This window comes from Pseudophryne corroboree, chromosome 1 (genome assembly GCF_028390025.1).
Source record: "Pseudophryne corroboree isolate aPseCor3 chromosome 1, aPseCor3.hap2, whole genome shotgun sequence".
NCBI classification, from domain to species: Eukaryota; Metazoa; Chordata; class Amphibia; order Anura; family Myobatrachidae; genus Pseudophryne; species Pseudophryne corroboree.
This window is the reverse complement of record NC_086444.1, coordinates 61,235,575-61,258,407: the sequence shown is the minus strand read 5'-3', so window position 1 is coordinate 61,258,407 and position 22,833 is coordinate 61,235,575. Positions and strand designations below refer to the sequence as shown.

Here is a 22,833-nt window from a genome sequence, read left to right as displayed (position 1 = left end):
TGTCCCACATCATATACACCTCCATGTACCTGTCCCGCATCATATACACCTCCACGTACCTGTCCCACATCATATACACCTCCACCTACCTGTCCCTCATCATATACACCTCCAAGTCCCTGTTCCTCATCATTTACACCTCCACCTGCCTGTCCTACATCATATACACCTCCACATACCTGTCCCACATCATGTACACCTCCACATACCTGTCCCTCATCATTTACACCACCACGCCCCTGTCCCACATCATATACACCTCCACCTACCTGTCCCTCATCATTTACACCTCTACATACCTGTCCCTCATCATTTACACCTCCACGTACTTGTCCCACATCATATACACCTCCATTTACCTGTCCCTCATCATTTACACCTCCACCTACCTGTCCCACATCATATACACCTCCACCTACCTGTCCAACATCATATACTCCACCACCTACCTGTCCCACATCATATACACCTCCACCTACCTTTCCCACATCATATACTCCTCCACCTACCTGTCCCACATCATATACACCTCCACATACCTGTCCCACATCATATACACCTCCACCTACCTGTCTCACATCATATACACCTCCACCTGCCTGTTCCACATCATATACACCTCCACCTACCTGTCCCACATCATATACACCTCCACCTACCTGTCCCACATCATTTAACCCATTATTGAGCTTTCTAGAGAAAAAGTGACATGTTATTTATGGCTAAATGACACTATTTAAATCTCTCCAAGTGCATGATTATTCATTAGGAGGGGTGTACCAGAGGTTATGCACTGTATCCCAACATTTGTACCTTAAAAAAGATTTTCCCTACCTTTTCACCTGCTCAGGGGGTGTGCACACAATTATTATTTTATTTCATCTAAAAAATCAATGCGAGTTTGGAAATGGATTGCATATGTCATCCTTAGAGTGAGTTTGCCTAATTAGATTGACCCCATTATTTCTATAAGAAGGTATTTGCCAGGTTTATCCTCCATTCTACAGTAGGTGCTCAGTCACTAAGGCTGGTTTTTACGTTTCATCAATCCATTTACTATAAATAATTTGCTTTCTTTTGGTTTCACAAATATTTTCTGGACAGGTTTTCTTGCATGTGAAAAACACTTACACCTAATCCAGAGATAAGACGCCGCGTTCCTTCCCCGTGCGTCGTCCTGCCATTTCTCTATAATACTCATAAACACGGTCATATAAGTGATTTGGTTTAGTCCGCTTTCAAGAAAATTGAAAATGTTTGATGGAGTGTTAAGCTTACTGCATTATAGATCTGACATAAATTCCATACTTTTTCTTTACAAGTGAAAATTCCCTTAAGCTACTAAAATAATCATCTGCATTTCAAGCAAACCAGGTTTAAGAGAAGTTTATAAGCCTATGGAGGAATTTGATCTTTCTGAGATTGCATATTCTTCTACACTGTCTTTTCAGAACGGATTTTCTTTAATGCTTTTTGTTGAATTATTACTGAACACTGTACGTGAATACCTTAAATGACTGTAGGGGAGGCAATTGGAATTGAAATAAACGTCATTAGCTTTGATAGAAAGGTATCATCTTAATATAGATTTTTTTTTCATATCATACAAAGTAACAATACATAGGAGGCAAACGGTAATAATTATAATTGCTTAACGTGTGGCCATCACTCTCATGCTCAGGAGGCATCTATGTTGCGGGCCTCGTGCCTCAATAGTGTCACCTGTTCCTTATGAATTAATAGACTGCAGTTTGTTCTTCTTTCTTTAGACTGCACTAAAACGTTACTAGTGTATATTGAAACACATATTGGGAATACATAAGCAACATGAATATTTTATATCGAAATTATAGAGTTATATTTGGATAGTAGTGATTTCACTTTTCTGGTATTGTCTAAATGTAAAACAAAATATAACATGCGTCCTATATGTGTATCTTATCATTTTATAGGAATAATGATCCTGCCTATTGTTAAATAAAAAGGATATTAGAAGCAGGGGCAGATTAAGTCCCCATGGGGCTCTACACAACATATTGGTTTTTGCCCTCATTACCGTCCTTTTGTCATAAGAAACAAAACATAAAACCAGGCAAGGGACACAAAACCCTAGGCAGGAGCCTAGGATGGATGATGGATTACATGGTTGTGATTATAAATCACTTTGGGGCTTTATTCTCTGTATATATTTATGATTACAAAACGTGCCAGTGATGTTTAATATCCTTACATTTTAACCCATTCAGTGCTAAGGACCAGTGGGACTTGTTCTCTTCAAATAACTCAACAGTGCTAAGGATGAGTCCCACTTATTCTAAGCGCTGCAAAAGACGAAAGAAGGGAGAGCACCTGCCAGTCCAGCACCAGAAGTTACTGTAGTTGGGTGACAGGAAGGAGGCAGGACAAAGAAAACAAGCTCTGCCTCCTCCCAGACTCTACACAAAGAAGATTATTAAGATTCAGATGGTATTAAGTACCCTGTCTCCCGCATCCTGGCATCTAGAGACTTGGGGTCACCTTTATTTGAAAAAGGTTAGTCTCCTACTGCAAACTATATGCCTATTACTTTTTAGTGTCTGTTGATTACTACGGAAATCATACATGGGTTCTTCCTGATTATGGCTCCAATAAAGTCATGGACCATTCACATATAAAATTGGGGAGCTCCCTCTTTCAAATGATGTGGCCCATTAGTAGTTCTTGTCTATGATCACCTGTGCTCACCAGATAATAGCAATCTGTTTTGCAGAAACAGTAGTAGAGCCAGGGGTTGTGAGTAGATGTGCACCGGAAATTTTTCGGGTTTTGGTTTTGGATTCGTTTCCGCGGCCGTGTTTTGGATTCGGACGCGTTTTGGCAAAACCTCCCTTAAAATTTTTTGTCGGATTCGGGTGTTTTTTTTTTCAAAACCCCCTCAAAAACAGCTTAAATCATAGAATTTGGGGGTAATTTTGATCCTATAGTATTATTAACCTCAATAACCATAATTTCCACTCATTTCCAGTCTATTCTGAACACCTCACACTACTATTTTTAGTCCTAAAATTTGCACCAAGGTTGCTGGATGACTAAGCTAAGCGACCCAAGTGGCCGGCACAAACACCTGGCCCATTTAGGAGTGGCACTGCAGTGTCAGACAGGATGCACTTAAAAAAATTGGCCCCAAACAGCACATGATGCAAAGAAAAGAGAAAAAGAGGTGCACTGTGGTCGCTGGACGGCTAAGCTAAGCGACACAAACACCTCAATATCACAGGAATTATTTGTTCTAATCAATGGTATTATTGGTCCAAATCACTGGAAGAAAATGACAAAATCACAGGAATTATTTGTTCTAATCAATGGTATTATTGGTCCAAATCACTGGAAGAAAATGACAAAATCGCAGGAATTATTCGTTCTAATCAATGGTAGTAGTGGTCCAAATCATTGGAAGAAAATGACAAAATCACTGGAATTATTTGTTCTAATCAATGGTATTATTGGTCCAAATCACTGGAAGAAAATGACAACAAATCACTGGAATCATTTGACAAGATCACTGTAATTAATAATTCATTATAAATCACTGATATTAATTGGTAAAATCTCGCTATCGCCTGCCTAGTGAAGTGGAATCTAGATGGGATTTTGTACCGGGGACACAATAACTTCATCAATTGTCTAAATCCCAATGCACTAATGGCGGAAAACGGGCGCACGTCTAACAGCGCACTGATTATACTGAGAACTGATTATACTGATCAATCACTGATTATACTGAGCACTGATTTTACTGAGCACTGATGATACTATGGAGAACTGACACTGAGCAGCGAGAATAGCACTGGACTATTGTCCTGTAGTATACTGGTCACCACAATGCTGCACTGTACTACTATATATATACTGCTCACAACAATGCAGCACAGATATGGATACTTGAAGTGACACCGCGGAGCTGCAAGATACAGCAATGGCCTACTGTACTGTACAACTATATACTGGTGGTCACCAAAATGCTTCACTGTACTACTATATATACTGCTCACAACAATGCAGCACAGATATGGATACTTGAAGTGACACGGAGCTGCAAGATACAGCAATGACCTACTGTACTGTACAACTATATACTGTTGGTCACCAAAATGCTGCACTGTACTACTCTCTATATATATATATATATATATATATATTTATAGCGCACGACAATGCAGCACAGACATGGATACTTGAAGTGAAACGGAGCTGCAAGATACAGCAGTGGCCTACTGTACTGTACAACTATATACTGGTGGTCACCAAAATGCTGCACTGTACTACTATATATACTGCTCACAACAATGCAGCACAGATATGGATACTTGAAGTGACATGGAGCTGCAAGATACAGCAATGGCCTACTGTACTGTACAACTATATACTGTTGGTCACCAAAATGCTGCACCATACTACTATATATACTGCTCACAACAATGCAGCACAGATATGGATACTTTAAGTGACACGGAGCTGCAAGATACAGCAATGGCCTACTGTACTGTACAACTATATACTGTTGGTCACCAAAATGCTGCACTGTACTACTATATATATATATATATATATATATATATAGTATATACTGGTCACACAACAATGCAGCAGATATTGAGCACTGATGATCAGGATACTGTATAGAACTGAGTCTGACACAGAGCTGCAAGATACAGCAATGGCCTACTGTTCTGTACTACTATAATTATATACTGGTGTTTCCCACAATGCAGCACACTGAGCACAGATATTTGCAGCACACTGAGCACAGATATGGAGCTTTTCAGGCAGAGAACTCAGAGATCTGCAGCACACTGAGCACAGATATTTGCAGCACACTGAGCACAGATATTTGCAGCACGCTGAGCACAGATATTTGCAGCACACTGAGCACAGATATTTGCAGCACACTGAGCACAGATTATTTGCAGCACACTGAGTACAGATATTTGCAGCACACTGAGTACAGATTACGGATCTTTTCAGGCAGAGAACGCAGCCACGTCCTCTCCGTTCAATCTCCAATGCACGAGTGAAAATGGCGGCGACGCGCGGCTCTTTATATAGAATACGAATCTCACGAGAATCCAACAGCGGGATGATGACGTTCGGCCTCGTTCAGGTTAACCGAGCAAGGCGGGAAGATCCGAGGCTGCCTCGGAACAGTGTAAAATAGGTGAAGTTCGGGGGGTTCGGATCTCGACGAACCGAACCCGCTCATCTCTAGTTGTGAGACATTACTTATAAACCAAAAAAGCACACTAATGGCCAAATCTAACTCTCTCTGCACATGTTACATCTGCCCCACCTGCAGTGCACATGGTTTTGCCCATTAGTGTGCTTTTTTGGTTTGCTAACAAACCTGAATAACCCCCTTAGTTTGCTGTCTTGCAATTTGAGTAAAAAAAACATTTTAGCTGTTACTTGCAGAGATATGGTCATAAGACCACTTTACAAAAGTTATTAGCGCAGCTTTAAACATGCATTTGGTGTGTTCTGGATCCTGTGGACATTTCCCCCGTCCTGCAATGCATCACTGGTTCTGACACAAGTTTTACAGCTGAATGCATAACATTGAGAGGGGGCTATATTTACTAACGGCTTGCAATAGTGTAAAGACCATTTCCTCTGAGTAATTACTACTGGCTACGGGTAATTGTGACTTTATATCAAAGTAAATCTGGCTTTTACATAATGAGCAGGTGCCGCATGCACCTGAACGGGTCTCTGGAGTGGAGGAGCAGAGTGGCGCCGGTAATGGACAGTCAAACAGCACATGCTCCCAGGGGTGTGTCCACCTCTCCATCTGTCATGATGTGGCCACGCCCACTGTCTCAATTCCCTGTGCTTCAAAGTTGGGATGTATGTTTTATGTACAGTATGACCCCACCAACACTGTAGTATGAATACAATTCTATGTATACTGTAACTTTACAAATGAATGAAGACTTAACCTAACAGGGGTCCTGGTGTTAAGCTATGGAGAATTTCCTTACCCAAAAAAACCCGAGCATTCCAGGAAACAAATCCCATTTACATGTGTGTTATGGGCCTGGGTCATATTTGTACGCAAACCCAACAGTTTACATACAGATACCATGTTTGGGGGACTACGCAGGCGCAGAACGGGTCTTGTGATACCACTCGCAGCGACGGCGCCCGAACTGTTCTTCAAAACAAGTGTCGCCCCAGTTTTGAAGGCGTGACGGGTTCCATCACCCCGCTGTCCGACCCCTGCGGCCAACCTGGGTAAGCTTCAGCTGTGGTGCCTGTGACTGCCACAAAGCGCGACATAGTGATCCGAGGCTGCAACTGCACTCTAATCCTCGCTAATGTCAACAGGAGGCGTCGATCTCCTACAGACGCCTCCTGCCGCATAACAGTTTTAGTTAGGCGGAATTGCTCAGCCGCTTCCTTGCAGCTTTGCGGTTCCATATACACATGAATCAGGACCATTGATTTATAGTTTCAGGTACTTGTCAGTTCACTAGAAGTAAGCTCTTGCTTTTGCAATCACTTGAAGTCTCTTACTGAATTTTCAGTTGCTCAAGTGCTTATTTATATTGTAGTGTAATTGCCGACTGGCTTCCTACCGTCACCCAGGATGACTCCACAACTATTATGACTGGAGCTAGAACTGGTAAAACATAAATGAACAATGGAGGTCATTCCAACCCCTCGCACGCTGCGGATCTTCGCTGCGGTGCGAACGGGTCGGGACTGTGGCTGCGCGGCGCCCGCAATGCGCTCGCACGTCGTTGCCAGGCAACGATGCCGCCAGCGCTGAAAGTGATCGCAGTGGCAATCGCAATAAGATTGATGGCGTGGAGGCGTTCCGGGGCGTCTACTGACCGTTTTCCGGCCGTGGAGAAATGAACGCAGGCGTGTCCAGGCGTTTGGAGGGCGGATGTCTGACGTCAATCCCGGGACCTTCGTCGCTGGATCTGTCGCATAGGGTAAGTAGGTCTGACCCTGATCTTGTTTTGCAGGAAACTTTTTTAGCATAGCAGGGCTGCACAAGCGATCGCAGCCCTGCTATGCTAAAATAAACTCCCCCATAGGCGGCGTCTAGTTGATCGCACGAGCAGCAAAAAGTTTGTATGTGCGATCAACTCGGAATGACCCCCATGTTACTTCTTTGTTATATCTGTGAACAGGAAAGTTGCACTTTTGCGAGACTCTGGGATTTCGCAGAGAACGGCTCAGGACGCTGGAACATAATTAGTTCTGAATATTAAAAAGTTTACAAGAGGAAAACACTTGGCTTTAACTTCTGTTTCTGTGCGGCGTATGTACAAGAGATCCTTGGACGTTGACGCGTATAAATGACAGGAAGAAAATGAGGATCTGTTTAGACTTTGAAATATGATTTTAAATACATAAAAATAAGGTTGGCTTTTATATCCGTTCCTAGAGCTGTCAGCCTAATGTAATCTAAATGGAGAGGCAGAAAGGAACCCATATATTTTGTCTGCACAAATATAAGTCTAATCCTCTGCAAATGTCATTTCTTTCATGCTTAACTTATTCATTCCCCGGAAATCAATTTGTAATATCAATATTAAGCAGACTGAGTAATCATCAAAGTTGATAACGTCTCATCACAAAGTGAAGGAGACTGGAAGGTGTATGCGACATGAGGCAAGGTTATCTAAACTCACTTGTAGAAGAAGAATTATGAGATTTAAAATGAATTGTTCCCTGTTATCAACATTCTCCATTTGAAAGGAATGCTTTTTACAAATAATAATAGTAAATGTTTATGTGTGTGTTACGTGCGTGCTCTGGAGGGGACAGTGGTGCCCAAGGTGGGGATTCCGAATTCCAACCCAAGGTGTAGGGCGGGAGAACGGCACTGTGATTGTATTATTGTGGCTCCGCCCCCACTGTTCAAAGCGGAGTGGGGCATACGATGACGCCATTCAATGCAAATGACGCCATCAAACTGACTAGCGTTCATTTTAACTATTCTGTATTTATTGTATGGTTTCAACAAAGTGTAGTACAGTTGATCAAATTGTTACAATCAAATTTGTCTTCAATGCAGGAGCTGAGCTATTTGCAGTACAGTACATAGGTTTCAGTGCATTTGGGTCTCCAGAAAAATGGCTCTGTCAGTAATAGACACATAGTGGTTTAGCTAGGGATGGCCATTGTACGATGCACCATTAGTGGTCACCATCGATGGTGCCATCTGTGATTTACATCGATGACAAGAAATCATCAAAGGGAAACCATTGATGGTGCCAAGAGGGTGGGCGGCTACTAATTACCTGGGCCCAAGTCTGTTTCAGGGGCCCAGCATGGTCCCCACCCCGTATGCTTTCCTTGCTCCTCCTCCACAGCACCATCTTCCCAGTGACATCTTTGGGAAGATGGCGTCGCACAGCAAAAGCAAAGACTCTAGCACTGTGCCCCCTCTGATTAGGCCATGCCCCCTCTAGTACCTGGGTCCTTCACCGCTCTCTACGGCCTTGACCATAACATGATTGGCCAATCACGGAAGAGGAGCGGAGTTTAAGCAATCTCCTCTATTGATGGCAAAACCATTGGCCATTGGTTGATGGTCATTGGCAAAACCATTGGCCATTGGTCGATGGTTGATGGCCATCCCTGGGTTATTTCACCTGAAACTGATATTCTACTATTTGTTTCATTATTATTCATTATTCAACACCATTCTCCGCATCAGTCTCAGCACATAGGCACAGAGCCAGCCCTAACCAATATGATACCCTAGGCAAGATTTTGGCTGGTGCCCCCTAGCACCGCCGCTAGTTCTGCAGGAGATACCAGGCATGAGTCAGCTGGCAGCTCTGCTAACATCGGGCGCCTTTTGTTTATGAAAATGCATCTTATTTGCATTACTCTGTGGCTAGGGTGCACAAGCAGCTTCTGCTGATTAAAATGATATGCAGCATGCCTATATTCTGTGTGCAACTGCGGCTGTATCTGCATACGAAATGCTACATTGCAGTGATTTCCAGGAATACACTGCAATGTAGCATTTCGTATGCAGATACAACCGCAGTCACACACAGAATATAGGCATGCCGCATATCATTTTAATCAGCAGAAGCTGCTGGTGCACCTAAGCATACCAAATGCCCTAGGCATTTGCCTAGTTTGCCTATGCCTATGGCCGGCTCTGCATAGGCAGGTACTTTACTGATAGAGCCAGGTATCTGAATACTGATATTCTCAGTCTCTGTTCTATGTATGTCTATCAGTGACTGTACGTTCCATGTGTGTGTGTCCCATATGTGTTAGATACACGGGATGAGGTGGGTGTCACAGTGCCATAAGTTTTCAGATGCTTGGATAAAGGGTATGTGGTTAACAAACCGCCCGTCTGGATCCCAGCTGTCTCAATACCGACGTTGGGATCCCGACGGGGGTACTACACCACCGCCGGAATACCGGCGAGGTAGGTGATTCCTCCTCTATGGGTTTCCACAACACCCATGGAAGGAGATTTCATTGTGCTAGCCCCCCTGCCGGCATTCTAGCTCCCGGGCTGCCGATGTCGGTATACTGACATTTGGCATCCCGTGCGGCGGGATCAAATACCAATACTGAATAAAGAGTGCACATATCTGCATTTTATTGGTCAGCAGGATATTAATATAAAATTGGAGGCGGGCTGTTCTCTCCTCAGTCCCGAAGGGAGTTCTGTGCTGTCACTTTGTTACTAGTAGCTGCATATTACAGTCATTCTGTTTGTACAGCTGTATGCATGTGTTAGTATGGACGAGACTAGTAAAAGCCAGAAAGGCAGTTTGTGAAGCAAAGACTTTGCCTACAGCCCAAACGTAAATGTTCCCAAAATATCCTGTATTGTTACAAAGTGCTGATCTTGCAAGAAGTGTCTGAGATAACATGGAGAACATTTTGTTAATGAAACAACGGGGGACATTGTTATTGCATTGTTGCATCGCATGGAGGGTTATGTAGAAGGCACTGATGAGGTCATTTATCAAAACCTCATGACTTTAGCCTATGGCTATACAGGTGCAAAGTGCATCTTACAGTACTTCAACCAAACATGAATATTCAGTTATTAGACAGTAGTTACTAATTAGTATTTAAAGCTGCAAACCCATGATTGATTTTTTATTTTTTAACATCTATCCCGCTGGCTACCACAGTGACAGCAGATGAATTAACTGGCCTATTTATCATTTAAGTCACGGCGGACAGCGCTTCGTAGAGGAATCTGTTTTGGCAATGTCTTTACCCCATCAAAAGCTCCTTCACCACTTGACAACCACGATCAACAAGTTTGTACTGGGCAAGCGCTCACAGTACACCGTCACTTATAGCCTACACGGCTATCTTCATCTCAAGGCGGCTATCACTAGGCTGTAATTCTCATGGGCTCAGCCCCAGAGTAGGCTGACCAATCCCGGGCCGGGACATTTTTTCAATCCCGGGAATCAGGATTGAAAAATGATCAATCCCAGGATTGGTTTATTTTCAATGTGTCCCTACCCCCGACCCCACCCACACAATTTGCCATCAACTGGAGGGGTGGGGGGGTCCACTTGCTGCGGGACAATGCGGGCAGCTAGGTCTGTGCAGCGTGACCTCTGACATCACACCACACTGCGCAGTGCACACAGTGGGGGGAAGGGGGAGCTGAGCTGGGGGAGCCGGGCAGCCTCTGAGCCTCCTGAGGAAGCTCAACGCTGCCCGACATTGAAAAAGGAAGGGGCAGACTAATCCCGAAATCCCCGGGATTGGAAGCTCCAATCCCGGGATTGAATCCTGGCTGATTTTTGGCCCAAATCCCAGGATCCCGCTGATACCCGATCCTGGGATTGGCCACCACACCCCAGAGTGTGCCACGAAAAAGTCACACTGAACAGCAAGCTACTTGCTTCCTCAGTCTTCTTCCGGAAATCTGTGTAACTAGTATTCTGAAAGCTGTGTTGTTTTTGCAATAATTGGCAGACAAGAGATTTCCTCCAGAATTGGATGTTATCTATTGGCAGCCTACAGACATTGGAAGGAATGACAAGACAATCTCATTACGTATTTATTCCCGCTCCCACCTCCCGCTGCTTACTATCATGCTCCTAGTAATTAGATGGGATGACAAACAAGTGTTCTTGGCACAGAAGCTGCAACACAAGTTAAATGAATTCCCTTACTCTCAGGCTCTTTTACATGATGACATTTTACTTTTGCCAAGGAAAGAGAGTTGATATAACTCCTATATTGTACTAAATAAGAATAGAGTCTCGTTAGCATCGGTTCAGGTGACGGGTCTCCCAAAAACCATGAAAATAGTCATATTTAAATATATTGTTGTGTCATTTAGAGTTCCAAGGCTTTTACACTTTACATGGTAATTATATTTCATGTGGCACTTCTAGATTTGCTTGCATAAGCTTCGGAATTGGGTATGATAGACTAAAACGTGATTAAAAGCCATTCTCTGCATATTAATAAAAAGGGTATTAGCTTTATTAGCTTGAGAGCTGCCAGCTAAAATGCTAAACGGTCATATTTGCATATGCTTACTTTAATTTAAAATGTCTTAACAAGTTTAATAAACTTCGTTTTCAGGGCTACAATTATAACCTTCTGTGATATTTGTGCCATTATAAATAAAATACAACTAGAATAATTGTCATTTGTAAATTGGATATATGAATCCACAAAAGAAGCACACCAAAGGTTATTGAAAAACTCAGCGGCAAACATATATACATACTGTATACAGTGGATTAATCATTTGCAACTGATCTTCAATTAGCTTTGATAAATGTCAGCAGTTTTAAAAAATTAGCAACTGGACCTTTCAGCAGGGGCTGAACCAAGATTTCACGTTTGATTTATAGCAATATAATATGGAATATTCCGTATTGTATGGTTTCAACAGTGTGTAGTATAGTAGATATAATCAACAGAATTTTAAATGTATTTTTTATTATTATGTCTTGAAGCTTATATTGCATGTGATCTTGTTTGTGGGCCCAGGTCATACAATATTCCTGGAATAAGAGAAAGCACTCCTACCTACAAGCTAGGTTGAACAGTGGGAATTTGGTCAGGAATTACTGACCAAGCAATGACCTTACCAGCTTAATCCTATCTCCCATAACTGTTTTGCCTGCTTGTTATCAGAAGGTTCTCCCTTATTTGTGGTAGATTGGGAGATATTTCCATTAAAACACCAGAAAATCGTGTTTTTATCAGATACACAGTCACACCCATGAGGATCTGGCCACACCCCCAGCTTACCATAGTGATACACAGTCACGCCCACGAGGATCTGGTCACATCCCCATCTTGCAATGGCCACACAACCTACCATGAATTATGAATGAGTTATTCTCTTTACCCAAAAATGTTGACATTTGCTTTCATTACTTTCATATTAATACAACATTCAGCAAGTTTTTAGGTATAATAGGAATTGAGTTTAATAAACTGTATTATGTAATGTAATTATGTTATTACCAGAATATGTATGATGTAAATGAGTAACACTTTTCGGATGCTATGTTTATTTAGGGTCCAGCCTGCCTAAGCCACAAGTAAAGACAGCATCATTGGGGCTGGCAGGGAAAGCCAGATCTCCGCTTCTCCCAGTGTCTGTACCCACAGCCCCTGAGGTGTCGGAAGACGGTCACAAGCACACAGATGACCCAGCCAGTGTAAGACTCCACAGCCTCAGTTTTGCTATCCTTGCATGCCAGGTGTTTTTTCATAAATATAAAAAAGAAACTATATATATATATATATATATATATATGTAGTTATAGTTCCATTTACCAAAATTTGCTGGAACATTTATTTTTTTGCATGTGTCTTTTTGTGCGCACAATTTTTCCACCTGTACGCAAATTTGGACACATCTCTGCAGCTTGACTGCCCCTATATGTGTACTTGGTTTGATCCCTGTCGTTATTGTCTGGGCACACTTGCACCAACCCTATACTATAAGTGCTAAAAATACTTGAATGAAAAAAGGTGTATATACTCTTCCAGATAACTCTGCAGAGCTCGCGACTCCATCAACACACCCTCTCTGTACCTATATTAGAACGCCCCATTACACCCCACCACTTGCATGTGGAGATGTACTGTAACTCCAGGGCCGAAACTAGGATTTTCATCACCCGGGGAAAGGCAGTAATTTGGTTACTGTGGAGGGCAGTATGTTTGATTTATAACTGTTGGGGCCTACAGATGGGTCCACGGTTATCTTGACTAGTTTTCTGTGCCTAGGCGCAACTTGACTTATTAGCATAAACCATTCATCTATTGTTCTCAACTGCAATACAATACAGAGAACAATACAGCAGGGGATTAAATCATTACAGCAGGGGATTAAGTCCGATTGGCCAGTCTTAGTTAATCCTATTAAAGGTCAAGATAAATGTGGACCCATCTGTATGTGCTTGATAACTGTGGGGGCTAATGTGTTTAATTACTGTGGAGGCCAATGGGTCTGTTTTTTGCTCCAGGAGGGACTGATAGCGTGCCTTCGCAATTTTTAAAGTCTTGTCAGGTGTGCTGCGAGTCGAAAAAGGTTGAAAATCACTGCCCTATATGATACACTACATCACTACACTACACCCTCTTATATGCTACACCACATCAGTGCACTGGATACCTCCATATACTGCCATATGTTACTACACTACATACATCCAGCGGCGTCACAAGGCGGGTGCGGGGGGTGCGGCCCGCACCCGGTGTGACGCCTAGAAGAGGTGACACCAATCTGTGGGCTCCTCCGCAGTGACAGGATCCAGGTGCTGCAGTGTGAAATTCTGCTACAGCGCCTGGCTCCTGTCATAGCAGAGGAGCCGACAACGCTGCAGACAGTCTCCGGGGGCAGCCCAGTACAGCCCAACATCTCCGGAGATACAGGGCACGCCCCCGGAGTGACGACCCATGAGGCCACGCACCCTTTCTTTGTGGCCACTCACTCTTTCTTTGCCGCGAGCGCGCCTCCGTCGCATTGGCATATTAAGGGTGCGCACCGGGTGTCACCACACCTGGTGACGCCTCTGCATACATCACTACACTACATCCCCCTATAAGCTACACCAACCCCCCCTCCCCCCTTCTGGGAGGCAAAGTGGAGGATGATACTGCTACCTGGAAGCACAGGGCCGATAATGAAGTCTGTCTTTATACTCACCACAAAGCTGCTGTAGTGATACTCCGTGAGAGTTGGAGGTCGTCCAGGCTCTGTGAAGTGGATAGCTAGCAAAGTGAACCTTTGATTTCTGTAACATCGGTGACTGCACCTGTTAACAAGCATAAGCCTGGGGCAGCGTGTCCTCTCAGTGGTATGTAGCCGGCAGCTTGTTATCGGTTGGTGCTGGGCAGGCAGCCAGGATCATAGCCTGCTGAAAAACACAGCACCAACAGCTCGCTTCTATAGCTTGCACAGTGCACTGCACGTTAGTCACAGCACTGCATGGCAAAGAAGAGAGTGTAAGACAGTAGCCGGCATACACAGGTCACAGGTACTGGTGCTCACCCGCATAGCGTTAGAGCCATCTCCGGGCAGACAGGTGGGTAAGAGACACTGCCCTCGGAGCCATCTGCTGACTCACTAGAGCAGCAGAGCACTGCCAGTAAAAAAAAACCCTGCTCCTCTGTAACTCCTCAGCGCACCCTCAAATCCTGCACCTAGGGCACATGGCCCCTTAGTCCCCCCCCCCCCCTAGTTACGGCCCTGGTAACTCATAGGCATACAAATCTGCATCGTCCTCACTTTTCTTATCCAATTTTAAGAGCAATGTCCAGTGCAAAAACACACAAACGGACATACATGTCATCTGCATGAGCCCCAGCTGCGCCCTTTGACCCATGTTGTGGGTGGAGCCAATAGTCATGAGTATAATCCTATTAATAACAGGAAACTAGCACAGACCAGTGGATCACCTGGCTCCACAGCAAGAGTTAGGTAATGACCTGACAATGGACCCCCAGCTGTGCTCTGAGGGAGGGGCCTCTTCCCGGAGGTCCAGTAGAGGTCTCTGCCATCATTTCAGAGTAGGAGGAGCAACATCACTGAGGCATGAGGCACCTCCTCAACGATGTCATCAGTTCTTAGGAAACTGATGAGCTGCATTATCATGAGTAGTGTATTGGCCCACAAAATGGCTGCCTCCACTGTTTATAGGTACACGTTATTGTTGAGAGTGGAGTGCGTTACTGCACAGACTCCATGTTAGTTCCTATGGGGAGGCTACATTGCTTAACCAAGATGTCTCCCGAATCTAGTACTGCACATTCACAGCGCCATTTTGTCACTGTGTATGAGCTATGTATCACTTAGCTCCATTAAGACCTGTGATATACCTGCCCCGAAGCATTTCAATGCTCCATCCAACCAGTGTGTATAACAGTGAGTACAGATGCACCCATTACTACTTCCCACTGGTTAAGCAAGTAGGCTGTTCATATTTTTTAGGCATCTGCTGTTGCGTACACTTACGATGCAGGATTGTTAGCGGATACACAGCTTATAAAGCTCCTATAATGGTCGAGACCGGGAGGTTGCATCTTTGGTGCTGCACAAACGACCTCCCGATCCCGGTAGAGGAGCCACTTACCTCACTGCTGCTGCTGCCCAACAGGGGCCAAGGATGGATGCATACCACTTGGCCGATTGTGAGAGCTTAACCCGATCAGCAGGAGATTGACTAGGTGTCGTTCAGTTGTTCAGTTCTAATTACCCTTTGTATAAGAGTGTCAAATATTTTTTTTCCATTTTTTTTTTCAATTAAATTTAAATTACAATTCAATTAAATTAAAATTTTACATTTTTATACCATGCAGCTAGTAATTATGTTTTGCTTTAACAGGTGTATGAACAGGATGACCTGAGTGAGCAAATGGCGAGCTTGGAGGGATTGATGAAGCAGCTCAACGCTATCACTGGCTCCGCCTTCTAACTGTGTCTGACCATGAAAAATTAACTCTTTACGCTGCCGGCGGGGGGCCTGGAAAGCGTTGCAGAGCAATGCGCTTAAGCTCCCTCTGAGTGGCAGCCGAGGGGTTAATGGGACACCCAGGAAAATTGCAGCATACCAGTGTTTTAAATCTCACCCATGAAAAACATCCACATAGATGACCCACCGGACTTTGAAAACCTTTTTGTGGATTTGATACAGGAATCCACGTGGCATCGGGGGAATGGCTCATTGCGTCAGAACTGTCTTTATCCTTTCTTCTTCTCTGCAAAATCACTGTCGGAATTGTGAGGGAAAGACTCAGTCGCTGCAAGATCAATAAACCCTCTCGGAAGCTGAAATTACCATTATTCCACACACACACACATTGTATGTTACCGGGCATGGTAAATGTTTAATGTTCTAGGTCATAAGTGTTCTCATTCCACCACCACTACTACTACGACCAGGTGCAAATCTTGAGACAACTTTTATTTTTTTACTGCAACTGTAAAGATTGTTCTTATTTTCAAATCCACGGAAAGAAATGACGCAATGTTGAAAAGTATATCAAAACACCCTTAAGACATGGCTTCCTAGCTGAGAATCCCCCCCCCCCCCCCAACTTCAATGATCAGATGGTAGTATGAACATCATTGCTTCTCTTCCATACGTAGATAATGAACGTACATCTTACATCACCCCACGTTTGCCAGCCTGCAGGTGAAGCAGAGTTTGTTGCAGCGAACAGTGCACTTTAAAAAAAAAAAAATTGCCATCAATTCAAATATCTCAAGAATTTAACCAGTGAATTAAAAAATCAGAGATCTGTTCTCCTCTTTTTCCTAACCCACAATGCACCATTCGCTGCAATAAACTCTACTGCATCTGCACTGTGAGCATGTAATTCACTGTATAGATACTAATACTTTTTTTATGCTTTATACAACCACGTGGGTTGCTCCTAAATCACCTGACATGAGTTACAAAAGCATGAGGAAAAAAAATAATCAAGCAGCACAAACTCTACCACTGTATAGTTTATTTTATTTTGTCACCAGTGTCGCACAAAGGTTGTCTATGGAAAGGAGAGTTGTCTGACCTCAAATGTTCCAGTAGTTATGATTTATATTTGGTAGCAGAGACTTGATATAGAGCACAGCTGAGCGGGTACAAGACACTGTCTGTTATCTTCTCTATAAAATTGATACCATATATCATACAGTGTCTGGTGGGGCACAGTCATTTTGTGTGGCTTTTGTTTACTGTCTGGCGTTTGCATCCAGCGATGTGATTTTTGTCAAAAGTCAGATAAAATCCGCTCTGCCAGTTTAATTGGAAAAGTTGAGGACTCGGCTTACAACTACAGCTGGTCACACATACAGTAGAAGTGAAAAGGTGATTTATTTTTTATTTATTTTTCCTTTCAATACCCAACAACGTGGATAAGGGAATCACTCTTTTGATTATTTTATAATGGAGAATTTAACAATGTTTCTATTTTCTTACTGCATGATGTCTTGCGTCCTGGCCTTGTGAACCGCAGGGGCGGAACAGTAGATCGCAGAGCCTTATAGCAAAATTTGGGCTGCCTCTAGAGCCCCAGCCTCTAGAACCCCAGAGCAGACAAAAGGCATGTGTTGTACGTGGGCATGCCTTGGCCGGAGAATGATCAGGAGAGGCCTCCGCTCTGGTCTTTTGTGATAAGATTGGGTACCTGGAGGCTATGATTAGAGACTTTCAGCTTTCTGAAAAAAACGGACTATATCATTTCTTTTTTATCCAGTGTTGAAGCGCAATTGTATACAAATCTTGTACCATAGTATACCTTAGGAGGGTGTATGGCACAGTTGAAGGAGGTGTCACCTCACCTCCGGGTTTTCTAGCGACCTGCGCCCACAGTAGTTCTGCCACTGTCTAACAGTATGTAATTATCAAAGTTTGTAGAGACATAAAGTACTGACCAATCAGCACCTTACTGCCATGTTATAGGCTGTGTTTACAAATGACAGTTAGGAGCTGATTCGTTTATATTTTATCTCTCTCCACTGTATCCCTCTACAAGCTTTGATACATATCCCCCTATATGTTTTAATATGTCCTCACTACACCTGTCACCTAAACGCTATGTATAATTCTTTCTTGTACATATTTACACACAATAGTAGCTGCCAATTTGTGGACTGAAATGATGTTCATGAGAATTCAACTTATTAATTCACTAAGTTCCAGTGACATCACTGCATTTACATGGATATTAGTCTGGCCCACAAAATGGCCGCCTCCAAGGTACTGTCAACAGAGTTCCCAGAGGATATCTAGAACGCATGCCCTTATGAACTGAAAAAAACACCTTAAACATGGCATGGGCTGTCTAATCATAGCCTGGAGAGGAAATATACAGCTTATTTTCTCATTTACGTACTTGTGGATGTCTTCTAGTATTATGTAATATACCATTCTCATTTTAAAATAATGTGTTAAAAAAAAATCCTGGAACCCAAAGGACATTGGCATTTCTATAATTGGTGCTTGGTGTAGGGGGGGGGAGGCATATTTATACTCACCTCTCCGGAGTCCTGCATCGGCCAGTGCTGCAGAGCAGCAGAAATTGCTATGAAAATTTTGTGGCGGACATTTTCCTAGTGATTTGTGCATGTGCAATAGAGAAGTCACCAAGAAAGTGGCGTGGGCACCATGTTTGCGGAGACCTGCAAATGTGCAAGAGGCTTTGGCAAAAAGCCAGAGTCTCCTGCGCCGCCATAGAGGAAGGGGCCCGCACTGAGGCTCCTCTCTTAAACCGCCTTTGCCAGGGGTCTACCACAAACATATTTAATATTGAAATCAATGGTGTTGTTAGCTACCTAGACGAACACTTGACTGTTCCTGTAAGACTTTCCGTTACACACTCAGGGCAAGTTGTATCAAACCTTGGAGACAGATACAGTAAGGTGGAGAAGATGCTTTGGGCAACTTCTCTACTGTACCACTCTCTAAGGTTTGTGTACTTGAGTGCTTCTAAAGGATAATTGCCAACATTTTAAAACTGTGTCCTCCACCAACCTGCTTCTCTGTTCCTGAGTTGGTGAAGGCCTTTCACTAACTGGGAACCTCTTACCATGCACTATCAGGATCCTGATGAAATCAAGCTTCCACAAAGAAGTGCCTAACTTGAGAGCAGATCCTAACAGATCACTACAAAACTTGCCTCTGACCCCCATCATTGTGACCCCTTGGGGACATTGATGTGATGGTTCCAGTGCAACAGCAATTTCTGGTGGACTGTGATAACCAGGGCAGAAATTGGGTCTAAAAAAACACTCTTGGACAGTCTAGTCGTAAATCTGCCCATCATTTGTGGGAATGGGGGGTTGATTTCATCAGGGACCCTAATAGTGCAACAGAAATTGGTTTCTTGGGGGAAATTCCACAATGGAAGTAATCAGGAATCAATGGGGGTTGAAGATTACTATTTCAATGTTGAGTCTAAGGGGTATATTTACTAAGGTGTGAATTTTTTTAGAAGTGGAGATTTTGCCCATAGCAACCAATCATATTCCACTTAACATTTATCTAGCGGCTTCTAGAAGATAAAAGCTAGAATCTGATTGGTTGCTGTGGACAACATTTCCACTTCTAAAAAATAACCTCACACCTTAGTAAATATACCCCTAGATGGGAAATTGAGCTTCATACATCTGTTGACCACTGTTATAAAAGATGCAGCAGTATTCCTAACAGCTTGGTTAAGTAAAACATGGTTTACCCACAACTCACAGCTGAATCCATAGACAGTCCTTTTAATTAACGTTCCATTCAGATTGGCTGGATGGCATTTTCTATGAATAGTCCCCACTTTTCTCAAAGCAAACACATCTTAGTATCACCAAGATAATTAGCCGATGCAGACTATGAAGACATGACCCTGTAACTCATAGAGACTTTTCAGGATATAATGATACAAGGTTGTACAAATGTTCCACCTCCCACTGCAGCCAATCAGATGCCATTTCTCTAGTACAGTCTTGAAATTGAAGGCAAACTTGCGATTGGTTTCTTTGGGTTAACCTACATTTGTGCACAAAGCCCAGCGCTATGAAATAAGCTAATTTGCCTTCTGGAGATTTTGCCATTCTCACGCCTTTGTCATTGTACTTCTTGTGGACAGATGATTGTCGTATCCTGTTTAAAAATATCACGGTTCATCCCTCTTGGTCATTCTCCTCTGCTTGTCGTATCGTGAGGATGTACATGCTCTGACCATTACTAAACGAGTGTGGGTCATATATCACAGTATGCTGCACCCATTTCAGTGCCAGGAGCGCAAGGTGGTAGGAATAAAACAATTAAAACCATTTTTTATAACTGTAAAATAAATCTGCCAGTTCCGGACTTGGCAGCAGTGTGGGGAAGGGAGGGGTGTGCTTTTTTATAAGTATTATTTAATTTATTATTTAGACTGTTTCCTTTAGGATAAATTATGGTCAATTTTGTATCAAATATGAAATAACTGATGCTGGGTGGGAGAGATTTATCAAAGCTTGGAAGGAAATAACGCAGAGAGTGACGTAGTACCAGCCAGTCAGCTCCACGTTACAGGCTGTGTTTGAAAAATGACAGTTGGGAGCTAATTGGTTAGTACTTTATCCCTCTCCATTTTATCTCTCACCAAGCTTTGGTACATCTCCCCCTGGGTTTTAAGACTGATGTACATTTTTTTTTATACTTGTGTAATGTAAAATACTATTTAACCTGTTCATGTTTGCTGAGCTTTATTGGGCTACACTGTTTCTATCTTTCCTTTTAAATATTTTATTTGGTGTGTATTATATTGTAGTATTGTAGCTCCTCGTGGGTGGGGCCATGGTAAAATTCACTAAAGGTTATACAAACATTTACAATAATTACATTTTATGAAAACAGAAATGTATGCAATTCTGGTTAGTACTTATGACTTGAACAACATATTCTATGCATTGAAAGTTTTGTCATTTAGGGGGAAATGTATCAAACCTTTGAAAGAGTTAAAGTGTAGAGAAATAAAGTATCAGCCAATCAGCTCCTAACTGCCATGTTACTTGCTGTATTTGAAAAATGACAATTAGGAGCTGATTGGTTTGTACTTTATCGCTCTCCACTTCATTTCTCCCCAAGCTTTGATACACCTGCTTCTTCGTCATCATTTAAGTAAACTGTTTCCTGGCACTTGTAGGTGGGATGGCACGGCTGCATCTTCTATAGTGGAACTTTAACACCTCTTTGGTCTGTTTGGTTATCCCTTGTTAAATTGTCCTATGTCTAGTATGCAGATTGCTCTCTATCCTGCACTCTTGCTCTTCATCACTAGTTGTTCTGCTGCATGCCGTTACGAGTTATCAGCACTGACAAAGAGAAAGTTAAGCAGCCGTAGAGACACAACACTGTCATGGATCGCTATTGAGACTGAAATTGCGATGGTCTCAAAACTGCCACTGCTAAAAAATCACATGAAAAATTGGCCAATGAGCATTTTTGCAATTTAGCGATCCATGCTGAATTAGGCCCCCTGCCCACAAGAGGAATTAGCAGACTAGTCACTCTACTTATACCCGTTTCAGACCGCCTGAGGGTGGGTCGCCCCCGGGAGCCTGACACGTGATCTCCAAGTGCCGCCCGTCCACACAGTGTGAACGAGAAACTGTTCGTATCGACCCTGCTCCCGTTCACACCGCACAGCGAGCGGGGTTGAACACGAGTTCAACCCAGCTTGCTACCAGGGTTGATTTACTGGGTCGCTCGTCCTGGTATATTTCCCCTGGCACCTTTCAGACCGCACAGGAACACGAGTTATGCGCGCGTTCATGTGCCAGTAACCCGTGTTCAAACCTGGTTGTCTGAAAGGGGTATAACTGAACTATCACCCTGGCAAATATTTCTGTTCGGGAACGGGAATTGAAAGAATATTTCTGCGTTGTGTTCGAATTACTGTAACCTATTTAAAGTAAGGAATTTTTTTTTTTTATTTACTTGATTTTTTTACACAATATTAAGCTCCACTTTGCAATGTGATGTATCCGTGTAGGATTAGGTTACAGGTTGTTATGGTAATGTTTTAAACTGTTTCATTTCATGGCCATAAATTTTGATTTGCTTCACAATTACACAATCAATTGGAACCAACTTGTTCTTTGAATTGTTGTCAGGAATTCACCACACTTTACCTGGCCAAACTTTGAACGCAGTCATTTGTATAATCTTTAGTGAATTGAAAACTGTTGCTGGATTTTTTTTAGTATTGTGTATGCCAACGTCTCGAGTAAAATAAGTTCCTGACGCCCAATGTTATAAGTGCATCCGTGCTTTTATGCTTTGCTTGAAGTCTTGTTAAATTGGCACGAAAAAGATTCATCCAGAAAAAAAAATTGTTCAAGTTACGCGAGAAAACTTGTCTCAATCCCGTTCAGTGTCTTCTAAAATGTGTCTGTCTTCTTTTCTTGATGGGATTGGGTGTACATCAGCTTATAAACAGCCAAGTCAGGTATTTCTGATACGAAAAAGCCTCCAAGCGGAAAGACGAACCAGTAGAATTTCTTGAATTGTTAACCAAATTAGATTAGTGATTTCAATATTTAAATGTAAATTCTGTTTTCAGAAGAGAAACTTAATTCTAGTTTAAAATTGACTGTTTCTACACACAATCTTGTATACTACTTCAAGAAGAAAAGTTTTTGTTTTTTTAATGCACTGTAGAACAGTCCCATATTCATTTTTTATAGAAATGTTACCCAATGTTGCATTCTTTTGTTTATTGAATAAAATTTTGATAGAAAACAGTTTGTTTGCCGGTGTGTTGTGTTTTTTCCAGCACTTAATCCAAATGAAATGATTACAGTGTATATACATATGGGGG

The 22,833-nt window shown here is 42.7% G+C and overlaps 1 protein-coding gene across 3 annotated transcripts in view; it reads left to right on the top strand.

Moving 5' to 3' along the window:
- DCC (DCC netrin 1 receptor) overlaps positions 1–22,712 on the top strand; it is a 1,035,978-nt gene extending 1,013,266 nt beyond the window's left edge. For all 3 annotated transcript variants that reach the window (XM_063960065.1, XM_063960057.1, XM_063960048.1), the window contains exons 28-29: positions 12,541–12,683; positions 15,858–22,712. In XM_063960065.1, the coding sequence (XP_063816135.1) occupies positions 12,541–12,683; positions 15,858–15,947 (233 nt within the window). In that variant the 3' untranslated portion in view covers positions 15,948–22,712. The remainder of the gene's footprint in view (positions 1–12,540; positions 12,684–15,857) is intronic.
- The last annotated feature ends 121 nt before the right edge of the window (positions 22,713–22,833 follow it).